Below are 18,859 nucleotides of genomic sequence, written 5' to 3'. Positions count from 1 at the left end.
ACTGACACATAGTAAACATTCAATAATGATTGCTTTCTCTGTATTTTTAACGTTTAGCACCTAGTGAATCCTAGCAATTTTATTGGACCAAGTGAAATAATCCAAATGGAAAGGTTCTGATTTTTCAGTCTATTGATAGGGTCATCTTGTACCATTTTTGTCTCTTGTAAGACATAATTTCTTAATCTGTATGAATTCATAAAATCTAAGATGTGCAACTCAGGCCCAACAGACTAAATTGGTAATGTGGTGGGCAGAGAATAGAAATCTAAGAGAGCAAGCTAATGTTGATGCAGCCAGTGCCTCTGAGTCCAGAAACTAAGCAGCTATCTTTAAGCATTAAGCATCCACAGCTTTAAGCATTTACTAGCAGTATGATTTTGGATAGATTACCTGATCTCTCTAAACCTCTTGAAACCTATTTCTTGGATGTTGGTGAGGATAGTACATTGTACCTGCAGTGCAGGCTCATTGTCTGGCTACAGGAGGTGCTTAGTGAACATGGTTACTCTACAGGGATGGGCACCTGTGGATTTTCCTGTGCATCTGTTGCTGAATACCAACCATATGCTAGGCCATGTGGTTGCTCTGAAGTATGTGGGATGAGAGAGGTGAGCCAGGAAAGGGGATCTCTAAGATGGGGTCAAGTGATGGGAAAATAGTGCAGTATGCAAAGGTAGTGTAAAGATACTTGGAATGTGAGAGCTGTGTAGGGGAAAATGAGGAGTCAGATGAGATGGGTAAAATTAAAGGAGAATATAAATAACAGGAAAAACAGTATTTTTTGCCTTCTCTTAATTGATGAACTACTTTGCAACTTTTAGAGATTTTAAATCCACAAAAATGTAAAATGTGATTAACATTTAATTTTTACTTTTGATTGAATGATTTTAAAATATTTTTATTTGGAAAGATTATAACTTATTATATCGTTATCTTTTTCTTTTCCCAAAGGTGGCAGAAAGGGCACTCTATTATTGGAATAATGAATACATCATGAGTTTGATAGAAGAAAACTCTAATGTCATCCTTCCCATCATGTTTTCCAGTCTTTATAGGATTTCAAAAGAACATTGGAATCCGTAGGTTTTTTATTTCTTTCTCCCTCCTCCTTTCTTCTTCCTCTTTTGCATAATAAAATGTCTTGAATGCTCACTGTGTGCCAAATGATGTACTTGTTGCTAAAGACAGATATATGAAAAGATAAAATTCCTACTTTTAGGAATTTGTGGACTGGTTGGGAGACTCTGAGGTAAATAGATATTTTAACAAAATGGCACTGTTTTTACTTGTAAGTCTTTGTGACCTGTCTATGAAGGTATAGATTTTTGGGATACTCTGAAACTGAGAGATTTCAGAGTGGGTGATGGGTAGCAGTCCATAAATCTTCCAAAAATTTGGGATGGGAAAATCCCTTTCAGGCAGGGGCCCATCCATCACTTAAGAAGACACAAAGATGTAAAAGCACCTGTCAAGTTCTGAGACCTGTGAGGTTGGAAGGATTAAGGCTCAGTGTCTTTGGGCCAGGGTGCTGGAAGATGAGGTTAGAAAAGGGAGTTAGGTGGAGGCTGTGGTGTCATACGCCTGTAATCCCAGTAACTCAGGAGGCTGAGACAGAGGATCACAAGTTCAAGGCCAGCCTCAGCTACTTAGCAAGGTTCTAAGAAACTTAGCAAGATCCTGTGTCAAAATAAAAATATATAGAGGGCTAGGATGTGGCTCAGTGGTTAAGCACCCCTGGGTTCAATCTCCAGTACCCCACCCCACCCCAGAAAAAAAAAAAAAAAAGGAATTAGGCCTACATGAATCGTAACTAAGTAGTTGATAAGGGTTTCAAAGAGGGAAGTCATCTGAGTAGATTTGCATTTTATAGCAAGGTCTATTTTTAAACAACTCAATTATTAGACATATTCTATGGGGGGGGGACTTTAGAATCTTTCAGAAATTTAATCCAGCCCTATGAACATTAAAGCATTCTCTATTTGAATTGCTTTACAAATTTTATATAGAACAGAAGGAAAATTTAATATAGAATTAAAGAATTAATAGATATATTTGTGTGTTTAAAAAAATTTGCATGTTATTGTAAAATATCACATTTCTTCATTTTCAAACTTGCCAAATTTGAAAATAGTACTTGCAAAAATAAAGGAATGGTAAACCGTTGAGTCTTATTATATCTTGAGGACCTGGAGAGTAGTGTTTGGGAATGTCTATTACTGCTCAGCATTTGGTGCTTCTCCATCACTCCCCTTGAGAGGAAGGTCAATCTGAAACCTTAACAGAAATGACCGTAAGTTTTCCTTTTAATGGATACAGGACAGACACTACTCAGCAACTACTTTCTTATAAATGTTTTGAAAAAAATCAGATTTATGGTTTTTTAATATATTAATTTTACCAATGTCATCTTAGTAGTATTGAGAGCACATTTGTTGCAAGATGGAAATAACATTGTATATTTTTGTGAAGGGTAAAGCTATTTAGATTCTAATATGAGGCTGTCAAACCCATCATGACACAGTTCTCACATTGTCCAAGAGCTTATTCTTCCATTAATAAGAATTGGTCATGGGCTGGGATTGTGGCTCAGCGATAGAGTGCTCGCCTAGCACGTGCGGGACCCGGGTTCGATTCTCAGCACCACATAAAAATAAAGGCATTTTGTTAAAAAAGGATAGGTCAGAATTTTGACTGTTTAGTTTTATATGTTATATTACTAACAATGACCATCACCACCAGCTTGCCAGTTATCTGTCTTGTCAGTGTCAATATTGGATCAGCAAAGGAGCTGAGCAGAGTAGATGGATTATTGATGCAAATCACAACTGGGAAAATAAATGAACATTGAGTATGAATGTGTGTGTATGTTACGTATATACATAGATGTTTGCGTATATCTGTGTATATGATTTGTTTTCATGGGAACAGCTTCTGATTTTGATTTTCTGTATATTAATACTTTAAAATTTTTTGTAGCTTCAGATCTCTAAGGTTAGTCCTACCATAGGTGTTTATTTTTAGGATGAAGTTGCTGTATTTTATTTATTTTGGGTACTGGGGATTGAACTCAGGGGCACTTGACTTCCAGCCCTATTTTGTATTTTATTCAGAGACAGCACTGAGTTGCTTAGTGCCTAACTTGTGCTGAGGCTGGCTTTGAACTTGTGATTCTCTTGCCTCAGCTTCCTGAACTGCTGGGATTACAGGTGTGCACCACTGCTCCTGGCTGAAGTTGCCTTTTGGTGAAACAAAGTTATCAGGTGGCCATGGGTACCAGTAATTAGAAGGGTAAAATTAGATTTTTCTCCCCTACTTTTTCCATCCGCCTCAGAAAGATCTTGCCTTGAACAGTAAAGAATTTAAATCCCTTTATGTGGAAGTGAATTATAGGTCACTTCTAGTTGTTCCGACTATAAAGGGATGAAAACAGTTTGCAGTTGAGCTCATTCAGACAAAAGTTGTGCTTTTGTTTTCTTCATTCAGCATCCCATTATGTAATACTAACCAATATGTTCCCTTTTCTCTGCTTCACAGGGCTATTGTGGCGTTAGTGTACAATGTGTTGAAGGCATTTATGGAAATGAACAGCACCATGTTTGATGAGCTGACAGCCACATACAAGTCAGATCGTCAGCGGTAACTTTTTAAAGCTTTTTTGTCTGTAGTGCATTAAACTATTGAGTTCTTTCCTTGTTCTTTACTGAAGTTGCCTAGTTGTATCCAAATCATAGCCAGCACACTTTTGTTTATTTAGATTTTCATTTTTGCATGCTCATTAGCTGTGTCATTATTAGTGTGCCACTGAATAATAAAGCTTTCTGACAGTTTCATTTTGATAAAGCCTGCTTTCCTCCCTTCCTTTATTTCAGTTCTGCCTCAGGGTTAAGAGCCTGGCACATAACTGGTATTTCAGGCCCACATAAGGAGATCATCAGGTAGTTTGCCATCTGGATTCACTCCCATTCCTAACTTTCTTGGACTAGAATTGGGCTGATATTGTATTTCACTCCAGCAGCAGGAAGGATGAAGCACCATCATCTAGTTTTTTGGTGCAGATCTTACCTCTATTCTAGAATCCAACAAATTCATTACAATTTAAAGGCAGTAAGAAGAATGTGAAGGTTTATAATCTGTATTAGATGAATCAATATGTTTGAGACCATAAGGGAGAAAAATTAGTGGACACCTCTATAGTAGATGCTTATGGCTTAGTAAAGCCTTTTTTTTGACTTCCTTTACACAATTCTCCTGTTTTGTTATTTGTTGTCTAATATGTCCAACTTTCCAAAAGACATAAATAGGAAAATTAAGGAGTCTGGAGAACTCTTAGTAGTTTGGGCCTAATTTGACTTTGACCACCAAGAAGCAAATGTAAGCTTTCTAGATCACAAAACCATGGATTTCAGAGGTGCATGTGAATGTTCATACCCAGGACCTTACTGAACCTCCTGGATAAAAGCCTGCATTTCCTTGCTTTTTTGCTTTGACTGATTTTGAATGTATTACATGTGTTTTATTGATAAAAAGAGCAGTGAGGGGAAAGATTTGGTGGCAGAGGGCAAAGGACCATTGTATTGATATATATATTTTTTAAATCACCAGGGATAGGGCTTATGAAAAACAAGTTTATTTTAGAATGTGGCAAGTATTAGCAACTAGCAGAGTCTGAGATTTTTTTTTTTTACCACAATATTGGGATAGATATCATTTATAGGATATGTTGTGCCACACTTGTAATGTAAATAACTTTTTCCCTTTTTCACTGGTACATTATAATTATACACAATAGGAGATTTGTTGTTTCATATTTATATACGCAAATAACTTTAAATTGCTCTATTAGCAGTAGTTGCAAATCATTAAATTTTTAATGACTCTCCATGCCCCAAACATAAATTGAAATCTTTTAAAAATGAGAGTTAAAGGCACATTTTAATACCATGATTCAACATTAAAGAGTTGTAGTGCGTAGCATTTGACTTTTAGAGCAACAGAAAGCTCATTATTATCATCCTGCTGGAATAAGGATTAAATCTATATAATCCTATCAATAATATTGAAAGGTCTGAGGGTGTAGCTCGGTAGTAGAACACTTGCCTAGCATGTGCAACTCAAATGTATTCAATTCCAGCATGCCAAATGAAAAAAACAGGTATGAAGAACTTATTTCTAAAATATTAAAATTAATTGGCTCATATTGAGTGAATAATGAAACTTTCATTACTACTTATGATCTAAACTAAATAGTCAAATCTCTTTAAAAGATAAGAATTAACCAAGGGGAGCAAGAATAAGTAAATTTTGATAATCTGTCATAACAAAGTGAATTTTTTTTATAGTGAGTAGACTTTCTTAATGAGAGAAAGATTATTTATTTATTTACTTACTTATATTTTTGGTACTTAAGAACCCAGGGGTGCTTAACGACTGAGCAACACCCCCAGTCCCCTTTAGAGACAGGGTCTTACTGAGTTGCTTAGGGCCTTGATAAGTTGCTGAGGCTGGCTTTGAACTTTCGATTCTCTCAGGAGCTCCTGGGATTATAGGCATGTGCCACTGCACCTGTCTGAGAAAGATTATTATTATTATTTTGCATTTTTAAAAATTTATTTTTGCATTACAATTCTTAATACAACATTGTACCATAATTTATCATATCTCTGATTATATATAAGGTATGTTGACATCAAATTCACATCTTCATACATGTATTTTATATAATGATGAGGGTCTCCTTTCACCATCCGTGCTATTCCCCTTTTCCCTCCCACCCCTATTCCCTATCTAGAGGTAATCTTCCTCCTTTCCTCTCCCTCCCAACCCCATTTTGAGTCACCTCCCTTATATCAGAGAAGACATTCGGCATTTGGTTTTTTGGGATTGGCTAACTTCACTTGGCATGATCTTCTTTAATGCCATCCATTTCCCTGCAAGTGCCATGATCTTATTCTTTTTTATTGCTGAGTAATATTTTATTGTGTATAAATGCCACATTTTTTAAACCCATTCACCCACTGAAGGACATCTAGGTTGGCTCCACAGTTTAGCTATTGTGAATTGTGCTACTATAAACATTGATGTGGCTGTGTCCCTGTAAAATGCTGATTTTAGGTCCTTTGGGTATAGTCTGAGAAGAGGAATAGCTGGGTTAAATGGTGGTTCCATTCCCAGTTTTCCAAAGAATTTCCATACTGCACCAATTTGCAGTCCCACCAGCAGAATATGAGTGTACCTTTTTCCCCGCATCCTCGCCAGCACTTGTTGTTTGTCTTCATAATGGCTGCCACTCTTTCTGGAGTGCGGTGGTATCTTAGAGTAGTTTTAATTTGCATTTCTCTGATTGCTTGAGATGATGGGCATTTTTTCGTATATTTGTTGATTGATTGTATATTCCTCTTCTGAGAAGTATCTGTTCAGGTCCTTGGCCCATTTGTTGATTGGGTTGTTTGATTTTTTGGTGTTTAACCTTTGAAGTTCTTTGTATTCCCTAGAGATTAGAGCGCTATCTGTTGTGTGAGGGGTAAAAATTTGTTCCCAGGATGTAAACTCCCTATTCACCTCACATATTATTTCTGTTGCTGATAAAAAACTTTTTACTTTGAATTCATCGCATTTGTTGATTCTTGTTTTTAATTCTTGTGCTATCAGTGTCTTATTAAGGAAATTGGGGCCTAGCCCCACGTGATGGAGATTAGGGCCTACTTTTTCTTCTGTTAGACGCACAGTTTCTGGTTTAATTCCTAGATCCTTGATCCATTTTGATTTAACTTTTGTGCATGGTGAGAGAGAGGGATTCAATTTCGTTTTGTTGCATATGGATTTCCAGTTTTCCCAACACCATTTGTTGAAGATGCTATCCTTTCTCCAGTGCATGCTTCTGGCACCTTTGTCTAATATAAGGTAGTTGTAGTTTTGTGGGTTAGTCTCTGTGTCCTCTATCCTGTACCATTGGTCCACCAGCCTGTTTTGGTGCCAGTACCATGCTGTTTTTGTTACTCTTGCTCTGTAATATAGTTTAAGATCTGATGTAACGATATCACCTGTTTCACTCTTCTAGCTTAGAATTGCTTTAGCTATTCTGGGTCTCTTATTTTTCCAGATGAATTTCATGATTACTTTTTCTCTTTCTATGAGGAATGCCATTGGGATTTTGATCGGAATTGCATTGAACCTGTATAGTGCTTTTGGTAGTATGGTCATCTTAATAATATTCATTCTGCCTATCCATGAGCAAGGTAGATCTTTCCATCTTCTAAGGTCTTCTTCTATTTCTCTCTTTAGGGTTCTATAGTTTTCATTGAAAAGATCTTTCACCTCTTTTGTTAGTTGATTCCCAAGTATGTTATTCTTTTTGAGGATATTGTGAATGGGATAGTTTTTCCTCATTTCCTTTTCAGAGGATTTGTTACTGATACACAGAAGTGGCTTTGATTTATGGATGTTGATTTTATATCCTGCCACTTCGCTGATTTCATTTACTAGTTCTAGTAAAGTTTCTTAGTAGAGTTTTTTGCGTCTTCTAGGTATAGAATCATATCATCAGCAAATAGTGCTAGTTTAAAGTTCTCCTTTTCCTATAGATATTCCTTTAATTTCTTTCTTTTGTCTAATTGCCCTGGCCAATATTTCAAGAACTATGTTGAATAGAAGTGGTGAGAGAGGGCATCCCTGTCTTGTTCCAGATTTTAGAGGGAATGCCTTCAGTTTTTCTCCATTTAGAATGATGCTGGCCTGAGGCTTAGCATAGATAGCATTTATAATGTTAATGGCTGGGATGAATCCACTTGATCATAGGGCACAATCTTTTTGATATGTTTTTGTATCCGATTTGCCAGAATTTTATTGAGGATTTTTGCATCTATATTCATTAGAGATATTGGTCTATAGTTTTCTTTCTTTGAGGTGTCTTTGTCTGGTTTTGGAATCAGGGTGATATTGGCCCCGTAGAATGAATTTGGAAGTACTCCCTCTTTTTTTATTTCCTGAAATAGATTGTAGAGTATTGGAATTAGTTCTTCTTTAAAGGTTTTGTAAAACTCGGCTTTATATTCGTCTGGTCCTGGGCTTTTCTTGGTTGGTACTCTTTTGATGGCTTCTTCTATTTCCTCACTTGATATTAGTCTGTTTAAGTTGTGTATATCTTCCTGACTCAATCTGGGCAGATCATATGACTTAAGGAATTTATCGATGCCTTCACTATCTTCTATTTTATTAGAGTATAAGGTTTCAAAATAATTTCTAATTATCTTCTGTATTTCTGTAGTGTCTGTTGTGATGTTGCCTTTTTCGTCACGTATGCTAGTAATTTTGGTTCTCTTCTCTTCGTTAGCGTGGCTAAGGGTTTGTCAATCTTATTTATTTTTTCAAAGAACCAACTTTTAGTTTTGTCAATTTTTTCAATTGTTTCTTTTGTTTCAATTTCATTGATTTCAGCTCTGATTTTAATTATTTCTTGCCTTCTACTGCATTTGCTGATTTGTTCTCTTTTTCTAGGGCATTGAGATGTAGTGTGAGGTCATTTATTTGTTAGCTTTTTCTTCTTTTAAGGAATGAACTCCATGCAATGAATTTTCCCTCTTAGTACTGCTTTCAGAGTCCCAGAGATTTTGATATATTGTGTCTGAGTTTTCATTTACCTCTAAGAATTTTTTAATTTTCTCCTTGATGTTTCTGTAACCCATTGTTCATTCAGTAGCATATTGTTCATTCTCCATGTGATGTTGGAATTTTTCTTCCTTATTTTATCGTTGATTTCCAATTTTATTCCATTATGATTGGATAAAATGCATGGTAGTATCTCTACTCCTTTGTATTTGCTAAGAGTTGCCCTGTGACTTAATATATGGTCTATTTTTGAGAAGGATCCATGTGCTGCTGAGAAAAAATTGTATCTGCTTGATGTTGGTTGATATAGTCTATTAAGTCTTAAGTTATTAATTATGTTATTGAGTTCTGTAGTTGCTTTATTCAACTTTTGTTTGGAAGATCTGTCCAGTGGTGAGAGAGGTGTGTTAAAATCACCCATGATTATTGTGTTGTGGTCTTTTTGACTCTTGAACTTGAGAAGAGTTTGTTTGATGAACATAGCTTCACCATTGTTTGGGGCATATACATTAATGATTGTTATGTCTTGTTGGTTTATGGTTCCTTTCAGCAGTATGTAGTGTCCTTCTTTATCCCTTTTGATTAACTTTGGCTTGAAGTCTATTTTATTTGATATGAGTATAGACACCCCTACTTGGTTCCGAGGTCCTTTTCCTATCAGATGAGTCTCCTGTAGGCAGCATATTGTTGGATCTTTTTTTAAAATCCAGTCTACTAGCCTATGTCTTTTGATTGGTGAGTTTAAGCCATTAACATTTAGGGTTACTATTGAGATGTGGTTTGTATTTCCAGCCATATTTGTTTATTTTTGTTATTTAACTTGATTTGTTTTTACTCTTTGATTAGTTTTTCCTTTACTGTACTACTTCCCACTGTTGGTTTTCATTGTTATTTTTCATTTTCTCTTCATGTAATGTTTTGCCAAGGATGTTTTGAAGCACCAGGTTTCTAGCTGCAAATTCTTTTAACTTTTGTTTATCATGGAAGGTTTTTATTTCATCTTCAAACCTGAAGCTTAATTTTGCTGGATACAAGATTCTTGGTTGGAACTCATTATCTTTTAGCATTTGAAATATGTTGTTCCATGATCTTCTAGCTTTCAGAGTCTGTGTTGAAAGATCAGCCATTAACCTAATTGGTTTACCCCTAAATGTAATCTGCTTCCTTTTTCTTGTGGCTTTTAAAATTCTCTCCTTGTTCCGTATGTTGGGCAACTTCATTATAATGTGTCTTGATGTGGGTCTCTTGTGATTTTTGCACATTCGGCGTCCTGTGGGCTTCTAGGATTTGGATTTCTGTTTCATTCTTCATGTCTCAAAAGTTTTCTAATATTATTTCATTAATAGATTGCTCATTCCTTTGGTTTGGACCTGTATACCTTCCTGTATCCCAATAACTCTTAAATTTAGTCTCTTCATGCTATCCCATATTTCTTGGATGTTCTGCTGGTGGTTTCTTATCAGTCTCGCTGTGCTATCTACATTCCTTTTGAGATGATACACTTTGTCTTCGTTGTCTGATGTTCTATCTTCTAAGTGTTCTACTCTGCTGGTGATACTCTCATTTGAATTTTTAATTTGGTTTATTATTTCCTTCATTTCCAGGATTTTTGTTTCTTGTTGTTGTGTTTTTTTGTTTTTTGTTTTTTTTAATAACCTCTGTCTCCCTGTAGAGTTGATCTTTTGCTTCTTGGATTTGTTTATGTAATTCCTGGTCAATCCTGAAATCTTTATCTAACATTCCTTCTGCTGCAGATGTTACCTCTTCTATATGTTGAATTGCCCTGTATCGTTTGTGGTCCTTTCTTTCCTTTTCTTTTAATACTGTTCATGTTTCTTTCCAGCTCTGTGTGACTGTTGTGTTAATTTTTTCCCCCTGTATATTTATATTGCCCTTGATAGTTCCAAAATCTCTCTGGTCAGCTGCAGAACCGCGCTGGTTGCCACGCCTACCGATAGATGGCGAGTAACATTTTCCAAAATGGATTCCGTCTGTTTCCCACGTAGAGTGTTTGATGAGGTGGAGGGTGCTGGGATGACCTTGTGCTGTGTCCACAGCTCTATCTGGTGACCCACAAGCAAAGCCTCTGCATTCTGTGCCCTGAACTTAAGCTTCTGGATGACCATCCACTCTTCCTGGGCTCACAGAGAAGGCCTATAGCAGTTCTCTTTCCTTGGCATCCTCTAGCATGGAAGTGGGGAGAGATTTCACTTACATGGTGCTTTTATTTATAAAATTGTTTCACTGAGAAACTCCAAACCTGGTTCCAGCAGCCCTCTACCACATAGACAGGAGCCCCACCACAAGAGCCTCCTTCAGGCTGCAAGATAGATGGGTACACGAGCATGGAGCAGAAAGATTATTTTAAAGGAAGAGCAATATCTTGGTCAAATGAGCTATAAGCCATTATATAAAACAAATGAACACAATTGTCCCTCCATAGATTTGGGAATAGGAAAAGAGAATGAAGAGATTTATTTGGTAGTGTCAAAGAATAACTGAATGAAAGATTTCACTGTGGATGGCCAAGAAGTTAATGGTTTCAGTTCAGAACATATTTTTAATTATTAGAAATCTAAAAATAGTGGGTAGAGTAAATATTTAACATCATTAGATATATATGCCAACATTGGTTCTATAAAATTGAAGTTGGAAGAGAATTTGACAATATCTCCAACATGACAATGTGGTTAGATTTTTGAAATTCCCACCTATAGTGATAGGTGGGAGAAAGTGGGGAAGAATAAGGGTGACAGTAAATATGTTTGTATTTACAATTTTTGATGCTCAGGTTGTCAGTATGAAGACTTTATTATAACTCAGCATAAATTTCATCTGGGAAAAAAGCCCACAAGACAAATTGGACTGAATGCCTTAAAACTGCTGATCAAAACATGAGTGAAGTATTTCAGTAAGACGAGAAAAGTGTTGTCAATATGTAGTTTAAACTGCAAGTTAGGGTGATGTGAACCTGACATATGTTGAGCTGTTTTTCAGTTCAATAACATTCCCAGGCCCTTGCTTACCATCCCCTTTTCCTTCTTTATAAAAGAGATAAAATGCATTAAAACTCAGTAGGATCTATAGATTAATTTATATGTGCTCAAATTGGCCCCTGAGAACATTTATTTAGATTAATATTATTCAAAAACTGTATTGAGAAACAGAAAGTGATAATTTGCAAGAGAGCTTGCTTATAGTGAAGAATCTGGATGATTGGAGGATTATCTCATCTTGCTCCTTATTACCCTGTAAAGGCAATTTTTCAGGGTTAAAATTAAGAACTAGATAACTCTTTGAAAATGATCGTGTTCACTGAAATTCATATTATGCAAATTGCATTTGAGATAGCTGAAATCAATAGTAAACAAGGCCTGAGTTATCAAAATAGCAATTATGAAACAGATTTTATCTATCCTATTGTGTAATTTAATATTTCTGCAAGATTCAGTGGAATGAGAACATACAATTACTTAGGTTTCTCTAGAGGATATTTTTGGAGGGGAGTAGAGGGTGAAGATAAATATCTGTTGCTATAGAAGTAAGTAATGACTTTTCCAAAATTTTGGTGATAACATAAAAAGTGTGAGGCATTGGAATTATGTAGAAATTTCACTTAACCCATATGAATTTCTCTTTTAGTAAAAAATTGTGCTGTGGCTGAAGTTAAATCTTTGCAAAATTAGATTGTGTAGAGAGATCAATTCTCCCATGCCTGAGATGGCAGAGCTACCATTTTCAGAAATTATTTGAATTCATGGAATTCACATACTTTTTATTGGCTCGCTGCAACATGAGAAAACTAGGGATTAGTGTAATGATTTTTTTTTTTCCCAGCAGGGTTTGAACCCAGGGGCGCTTAACCACAGAGCCACATCCCTAGCTCTTTTTTGTATGTTTTTTAGAGACAGGGTCTCACTGAGCTGCTTACTGCCTGGCTAAATTGTTGAGGCTGGCTTTAAACTTATAATACTCCTGCTTCAGCCTTCCAAACCACTGGAATTATAGGCATCAGCCGATGTGCCTGGCTGAATTATTTTTAATATATATGAATTTATATAAAATTTATAAGATAGTCATGTTCTTTGGTTATGTACTTCCCACTTGGTTGATATTTAAAACATCTTTCCTTATTTTTAAATATATGTTAGTTTAAAATGCCTTTGGCAATGTAAAATTTATTGACCCTATTTTGTGTTGCCTGTTTTTTGGTAAAGTTTCCCAAACAATGAAAGTCTAGAAGTCTGGAAATCACTAGTAAAATTGGTATTGAACCAAATTTGAAGTCTCAGTAATTTAATATGAACAAAGTTCCATCCAGATCAATAATTAAAACTAAAATCACAAGTTTTCAGACACTGCCAAAGAATTTGAATATACATGGCCTAGGAAAAATTGATATGAAGAACAGAGAATATATTTTCTTCACCTTGTATGAGTGTCATTTCTGGTAATTTTTCTGTGGGGAGGGGTAATGGAGATTGAACTCAGGGGCACTGGACCACTGAGCCACATCCCCTATATCCTATGTTATATTTTATTTAGAGACAGGGTCTCACTGAGTTTTTTAGCACCTTGCTTTTGCTGAGTCTAACTTTGAACTCTAGATCCTCCTGCCTCAGCCTCCTGAGCCACTGGGATTACAGGCATGTACCATACCAGCATCCTTTTTGAGAATCTATTTGTGGACAAAGAGAAAGTTAGATTCCCTAGGCCCTATGTTAAAAATCACTCAGTGCCCTTGGTTTTAGAATAACTGATATACATAAATCATCCTGATTTTTGTTTCTTAGTGATTTGAAGTTAATTTTCTGTATTAAGCTAAATAAAATGGGAAATTTTTTTGAAATCTTAGTCTCTTTTTTAAAATTTTTTTAGTTGATCATGGACATCCATCTGTCTATTTATTTATTTATATGTCATTCTGAGAATGGAACTCAGTGCCTCACACATACTAGGCAAGCTCTCTATCTCTGAGCCAAAACCCCAGCCCTATCTAAAATAGTCTTTTTCAGTTCTTTTCATTAGTACTACTGTTGTGTGTATATATTTTTAAATGTCATAAAAAAAAATACTCTATTAGAAAGACAAACCAAAAAGTAAAGCCTACCAGCTTAACGTCAAACTTTGAAAAGACATTTACAACATACCTTAGGGATAATATGTGAAGGGGCAGTTATTGTTGAACAATCTCTTTAAACCTTCTCAGCTGTTTACATTGTGTTCTGTTTCTTTCCCAGTGAGAAAAAGAAAGAAAAAGAGCGTGAAGAATTATGGAAAAAATTGGAGGATCTGGAGTTAAAGAGAGGTCTTAGACGTGATGGGATAATTCCAACTTAACAAAAATATGACAGCAACATTACTAACCTGTGGAGTCACATTTATGTAGTAGAAGATGGAGCAACAGTTTTCTGTATTGTGCAACTTTACAGTAGATTTCACATTTGTTTCATTATTACAACAGCACTGTATATACCTGTCTGTAAGTAAAGGAAAAAAATAAGGACTTCAATCCAAAGTTTGGACAGTAGATGGACTTCTCAGAACTTTGCAAACATAATCATTGTTCTAACCCTCTTATAAAAAAAAAAAAAAGCAGTCTTCAAAGATCTGTTGATGAAATTGCTATGTTAAAATTCCATTATCAGGAGTTCTTATTTATCACTAGCAGAGAGTATGATACAATTTTCAAATGTGAACAATCTTAAATTTAGCTTGTCTTTCTGCTAAGCTGTTAAATGTATTTATAGTAAAGGAAGAAAAAAAAAAAAGACTGTCATTTCCTTATAAGTTTGTATAACATCTTCCTCTGGATAACTTGACTGTAATTTGACTTTTTCCTTTTGCACATCTTCATGAGTTGAATGTCCATGTGGCATGGGACCCTGAATTTTAAAGGTCCCCGATGAAAGTTTCGTCTGCTGGGGTGAACATCTTTCCAGTAACCAGGTAGTCCTGGTACTCCTTTAGTTTTAAAATTAGGAGTAAAAAGAGAAGAGGTGATAAAGATAGTAGGGAAGGGAATTTTGGATTCATGCATCAGTTTATGGTGAATCCAAATCAATGTCTTGAATCCTTTGAAAACAGGCACTGGGACATCACAGGCTTCAGTACCTGACCAGTATTAGTTGTATACATCATTGAACATAATATACCAGAGACATTTTAGAAATGTCAGAAAGACATCCTTTTTGGACCATATGAAATAAAGACAAACACTAAACAATAAAACCATGAAATTGATCGCCAGGATTGCGAATCTAATTGGGAAAAGAGTTGAGCAAACAGCTTGGACTGTTTGGAGTTGTTGCCTTACTTTTTAATATGTATTTATAAAGTATTCCAGCAAAAGAGGATGTAGCCTCTGGAAAAAAAACAAACATGTTACAGTGTTTTTTGTAGATTCTCGTTCTATATCTCATCACAGCGCCAGCCCTGTTTTTAGCCGGAAAGGATTCAGGATAAACATAATGCATTCTGAATTGGATGCATATTCCTAACTACTGTATTTGTTACCAAAAGTGGTTCTACAAATGCTACTGAAAAAAGCTGGAAATTCCTAATGTCCTGAGTATTAATAATAAAGTTTAAAAATGCTTTTATATCAAAGGTGCATCGTGACCAAATTGTTTGAGAAAAAAACAAAAAACAAAATCTAGGGCTGTATTATAGATAGATCTTATTGGCTCTATGCTTTGTATTAAAAGAAGACTCTTACAACTTGGGTAGGTAAATTGCTGATAAAACTTGTGTACATCATGTACTTATCTAATGTGGTTGCATTATTATGTATGAAAAGATATGTTTTATGATTCGTTTCTAGGATGCTTTTGCTTTTTATGGACATGGCAGCAGTGAGTTGATAATCTTAAATCATCATTTCCAGCAGTGTTCATGATACAGAGCTCATCCTCTGTTCATATGTTAAGTTGTGATAGTAGCAAACATGAACATATGAACTATTGTTGCTCTCAGTAGAAATACAGTATAAATATGGGCTTGTATATTTTCTTCCTTCCATTGAAATATAAAGTAGAATATACAGTTTTATTGTTTCTAAGAAAAAGGGAAAAAATAGCCGCTGACCTTTCTCCCCTATGAAATGTTTCCAGATTATTAGGTCATTGTGTGTACATAAAAGTCAGCTGATTATGAATATTATCATCTAGGTAATTGTAAAAAAAAAAGTGAATCAAAAACAAAATTTGGCATTGTTATTCCTTAAAACAAACAGCAGTAAAAAAAAAAGTCATATGCATCACTAACACAACATGGTTTAATGGAATGGATAGTTTTTAAAAAGTTTTTTAAACAAATAAATAGGAACGTTCATGGGGATTCAGTATAATGTTGGCAGAGGCTGCCCAAAATGAACAGTGTTGGAACAAAGGTGCAAGTTCAAATACTAATCATAAAAATAAATTTATAACAAATCTTTTCCTTAGCCCTTTTGGTTTTAGCCCTTCCCAGTTTTGATTCTGCATTACAGTTATTTTTTACGTGTAAACTTTTATTTGCCATTAATTCATTTTTTAGATGGAAGGCATTGAAAATCACAGGTTTATGAAGAATCTCTGCCCATCAGAATGAAATGAGAAAGCCTAGTTTTCCTTTTTGCACCTTACCCTGCCCTCAGAGTTGAGGTGAATATGACCCAGATGTCCTTGGTGTCAGTTTTGTATGTTGATCATTCCAAAATGAGGAGAATAAAGCCAAGTTTTAGACATATATAAAGAAGCAATTAGAGCTACCTGGTGAAAATTAATAGGGCAACTTCTGAGAAGAAACACTGTCTTTTTTTTTTTTTTTTTAACTGAAAGTGACAATGTGACATTTGTCATGTTGTGTGCGGTGACACGGAGTAATTTAGGTAATCTGACTGTTGCACTATGTGACATATTTAAGGACGTACTTGCTGCATTTGCAGCAGCCCTCTCTCTGTCCCTTCCCGCAATTCTGCTGTTGCTGCAACTTGAGTTAATTGTGACAAATGCATCTTTGTGTTATATTTTGTTTGCTTCATAGTTTTCAGAACTATATATAAATATATTTTTTAAATAGCAAATATTTGTCGTTAGTGAGTGATGATCACTCCAACCTTATCCCTACCATATTGGTTTCAGGGGTAGGAGTAAGAGTGTCCTTGGAAGAAAAAAATATACACACAACCCTGTGGTTTAGAATGATGCTGAGGCCTTAGGCTGTGGGCCCAGAACAATTATGTGAGTGAAGTGACCCATCTCCTTTGAATCAAGCATGCATTCCTTTTTCTTATTGTACAAGTGTCCCCAGTTGTTCTCCTTCAGTGTTTAGTTTTTGTCCTTTTCAAGTTTGTTATATTTTGCTCTCCCTAACATCTGTTTTTTAAAAAAAGAAAAAAATTTTAAAAATAAATAATACCCTTGATGCCGCTGGATACTCACAAGCAGGGTTAAGCTCCTTCATCTTGGGCTTCTTTGCCTAAATGGAAGGATTTCATTGATTTTGTACCTCCTCCTATGCGTGGGGCATTCCAGGGTGCAGAGCCAGGAATTGCTTGTAGTTGCACCTGCTATACCTAAATGTATAGCCTTAGGCTCAATCACACTATGGAAAGAAAAAAAAAAAGTATATTTAGAGCTTTAAAAGCTTTTTTATTTTTTTGTGGGGATAGGGGTGGGGTGGGAAAGGGATGTATGGATGTTAGGATGTTATTGGCATTTTTAAGTGTTCCAGGGTTTTGTTTTGTTGTTGTTAATGTTCCTGTTTTCCCCTCATTAATTGGATGCACTGACCTTGCCCAGGAGATGAAGAGATTCTCTCTTTGATGCTGTTACCAATGTTATCACAAAGTGACAGTCACCTGTAGCAAAAAGGTGGCACCAGACATGATCAGTGATGTTTTATTTGCACATGAATATTTTTATTTTTGTATTCTGGCTCAGCTGCTTCTCTGAGTGGAGTTAAGGAATGAGCCACAAAGGATTTTTGTAAAAGGTATATTGGCAATGCATTTTATATTCCTCTATATTTAATTTTGAAAATCTAAAAGAAGGATTGTGCATCTTGAGAGAAAGTTGAGTAAACTTTGATCTAGTGGAATGTTAATTTGTGCTGCTTCTTGTGCACGATAGCAGCAGTAGTATCTCTCTTGGAAATGAACATCCCATATTATGATGTCTATGAATATAGGTTTCCTTTTCTTCTCTCCCTCTTTCTTTCTCTCCCCCTTCCACCTTTCTCCTTCCTCCTTGCTCTCCTCCCTCCCCTGTATCTCCTTCTATTTCTTTCGTCTCTCTTAGCCCTTCTCCCCTTCCCTTTCTTTACTTTTATTTTTATTTTTTGAAATCACTTATTGTAAATAAGTTGTAATCCAAACCTCATGTATCAATGGGGAACTTTCAAATATAAATATTAACAATACATCTTCTGGTTGTGGTCTGATTTTTGAATGAAGTATAATGAGAATGATATGTCCATTGCTTTTAGTTTGAGGATTTTGCTTCAGCTTCATAAATCTTTGGTATTTTAGTACTTCATTGTTTTAGCAGGAGAGGGCAGCAAAAGTTCATTTTCTCTGTTAGTAATGCTGTTGTTCTTGATTGGTTTTAAACTTAGTTGTGAGTGTGTATGTATTTTTTTTTTTAAAAAAAAAACAGCATCTGTTTGTAGGTAGATGTAAAAATGAAACATTTTTGATATGAAAAGTTACATATGAAAATTATAGACTGGTTCAACCAGACAGTGAAGACTTCTGATCCACATCAAAGTGAAAACAAGGCTACAAAAAAATATTCCAGCTCTGGCTAAAACATGCTACTTTTTTTTCCAAACATGATGAAATGCAAGCTGTCTTTAAACACTTGGAATTTAAAATGTTCTTTGGAAATGATTTACTTCCTTCATAATGGTAATAGAAACAAAAAACGAAGGTGCTCCCAAAAAGCAATGTAACTTCCCCTTTCACAGCTGTGTGAGAGGTTCTGTACTGTGGGTGCATCACAATAAAGCAGCAGTGAAGAGTTTCCAGGTGCCTGGCTGTTTCTGTTTGTTTCTGAAGTCATACAGATGAGATGGATTTGGTGAACTTTTAGTCACTGGGTTTGGTGCCTTCAGGCTTTCATTTTGAGAAAATCAGTTCATGACAAGGGGTATGTAACAATGGGGAATGGTCCAGTCTTTTGCTGTGTATTAAACACTCCAAAAGAGTGGCTTCAAACAATGACAATTACTTATTCTGTTCACTAATCTATACTTTGGCAATGACTAGTCA

General features: G+C 35.5%; 1 protein-coding gene across 6 annotated transcripts in view; it reads left to right on the top strand.

Annotated features, from left to right (window-relative positions):
* The window catches only part of Ppp2r5e (protein phosphatase 2 regulatory subunit B'epsilon), a 142,971-nt gene extending 124,360 nt beyond the window's left edge, over positions 1-18,611 (top strand). For 5 of the 6 annotated variants that reach the window (XM_040276421.2, XM_078050024.1, XM_021724779.3 and 2 more), the window contains exons 12-15: positions 955-1,082; positions 3,538-3,639; positions 3,873-3,938; positions 13,848-18,611. In XM_040276421.2, coding sequence (XP_040132355.1) covers positions 955-1,082; positions 3,538-3,639; positions 3,873-3,938; positions 13,848-13,947 — 396 coding nt within the window. In that variant the 3' untranslated portion in view covers positions 13,948-18,611. The remainder of the gene's footprint in view (positions 1-954; positions 1,083-3,537; positions 3,640-3,872; positions 3,939-13,847) is intronic. The other variant, XM_040276422.2, reaches the window with a different exon arrangement.
* Positions 18,612-18,859: the final 248 nt, after the last annotated feature.

This window comes from Ictidomys tridecemlineatus, chromosome 5 (assembly GCF_052094955.1).
Source record: "Ictidomys tridecemlineatus isolate mIctTri1 chromosome 5, mIctTri1.hap1, whole genome shotgun sequence".
Classification (NCBI taxonomy): Eukaryota; Metazoa; Chordata; class Mammalia; order Rodentia; family Sciuridae; genus Ictidomys; species Ictidomys tridecemlineatus.
Note: the sequence above shows the minus strand (reverse complement) of the source record. Positions and strands in the feature narration are given on the sequence as shown.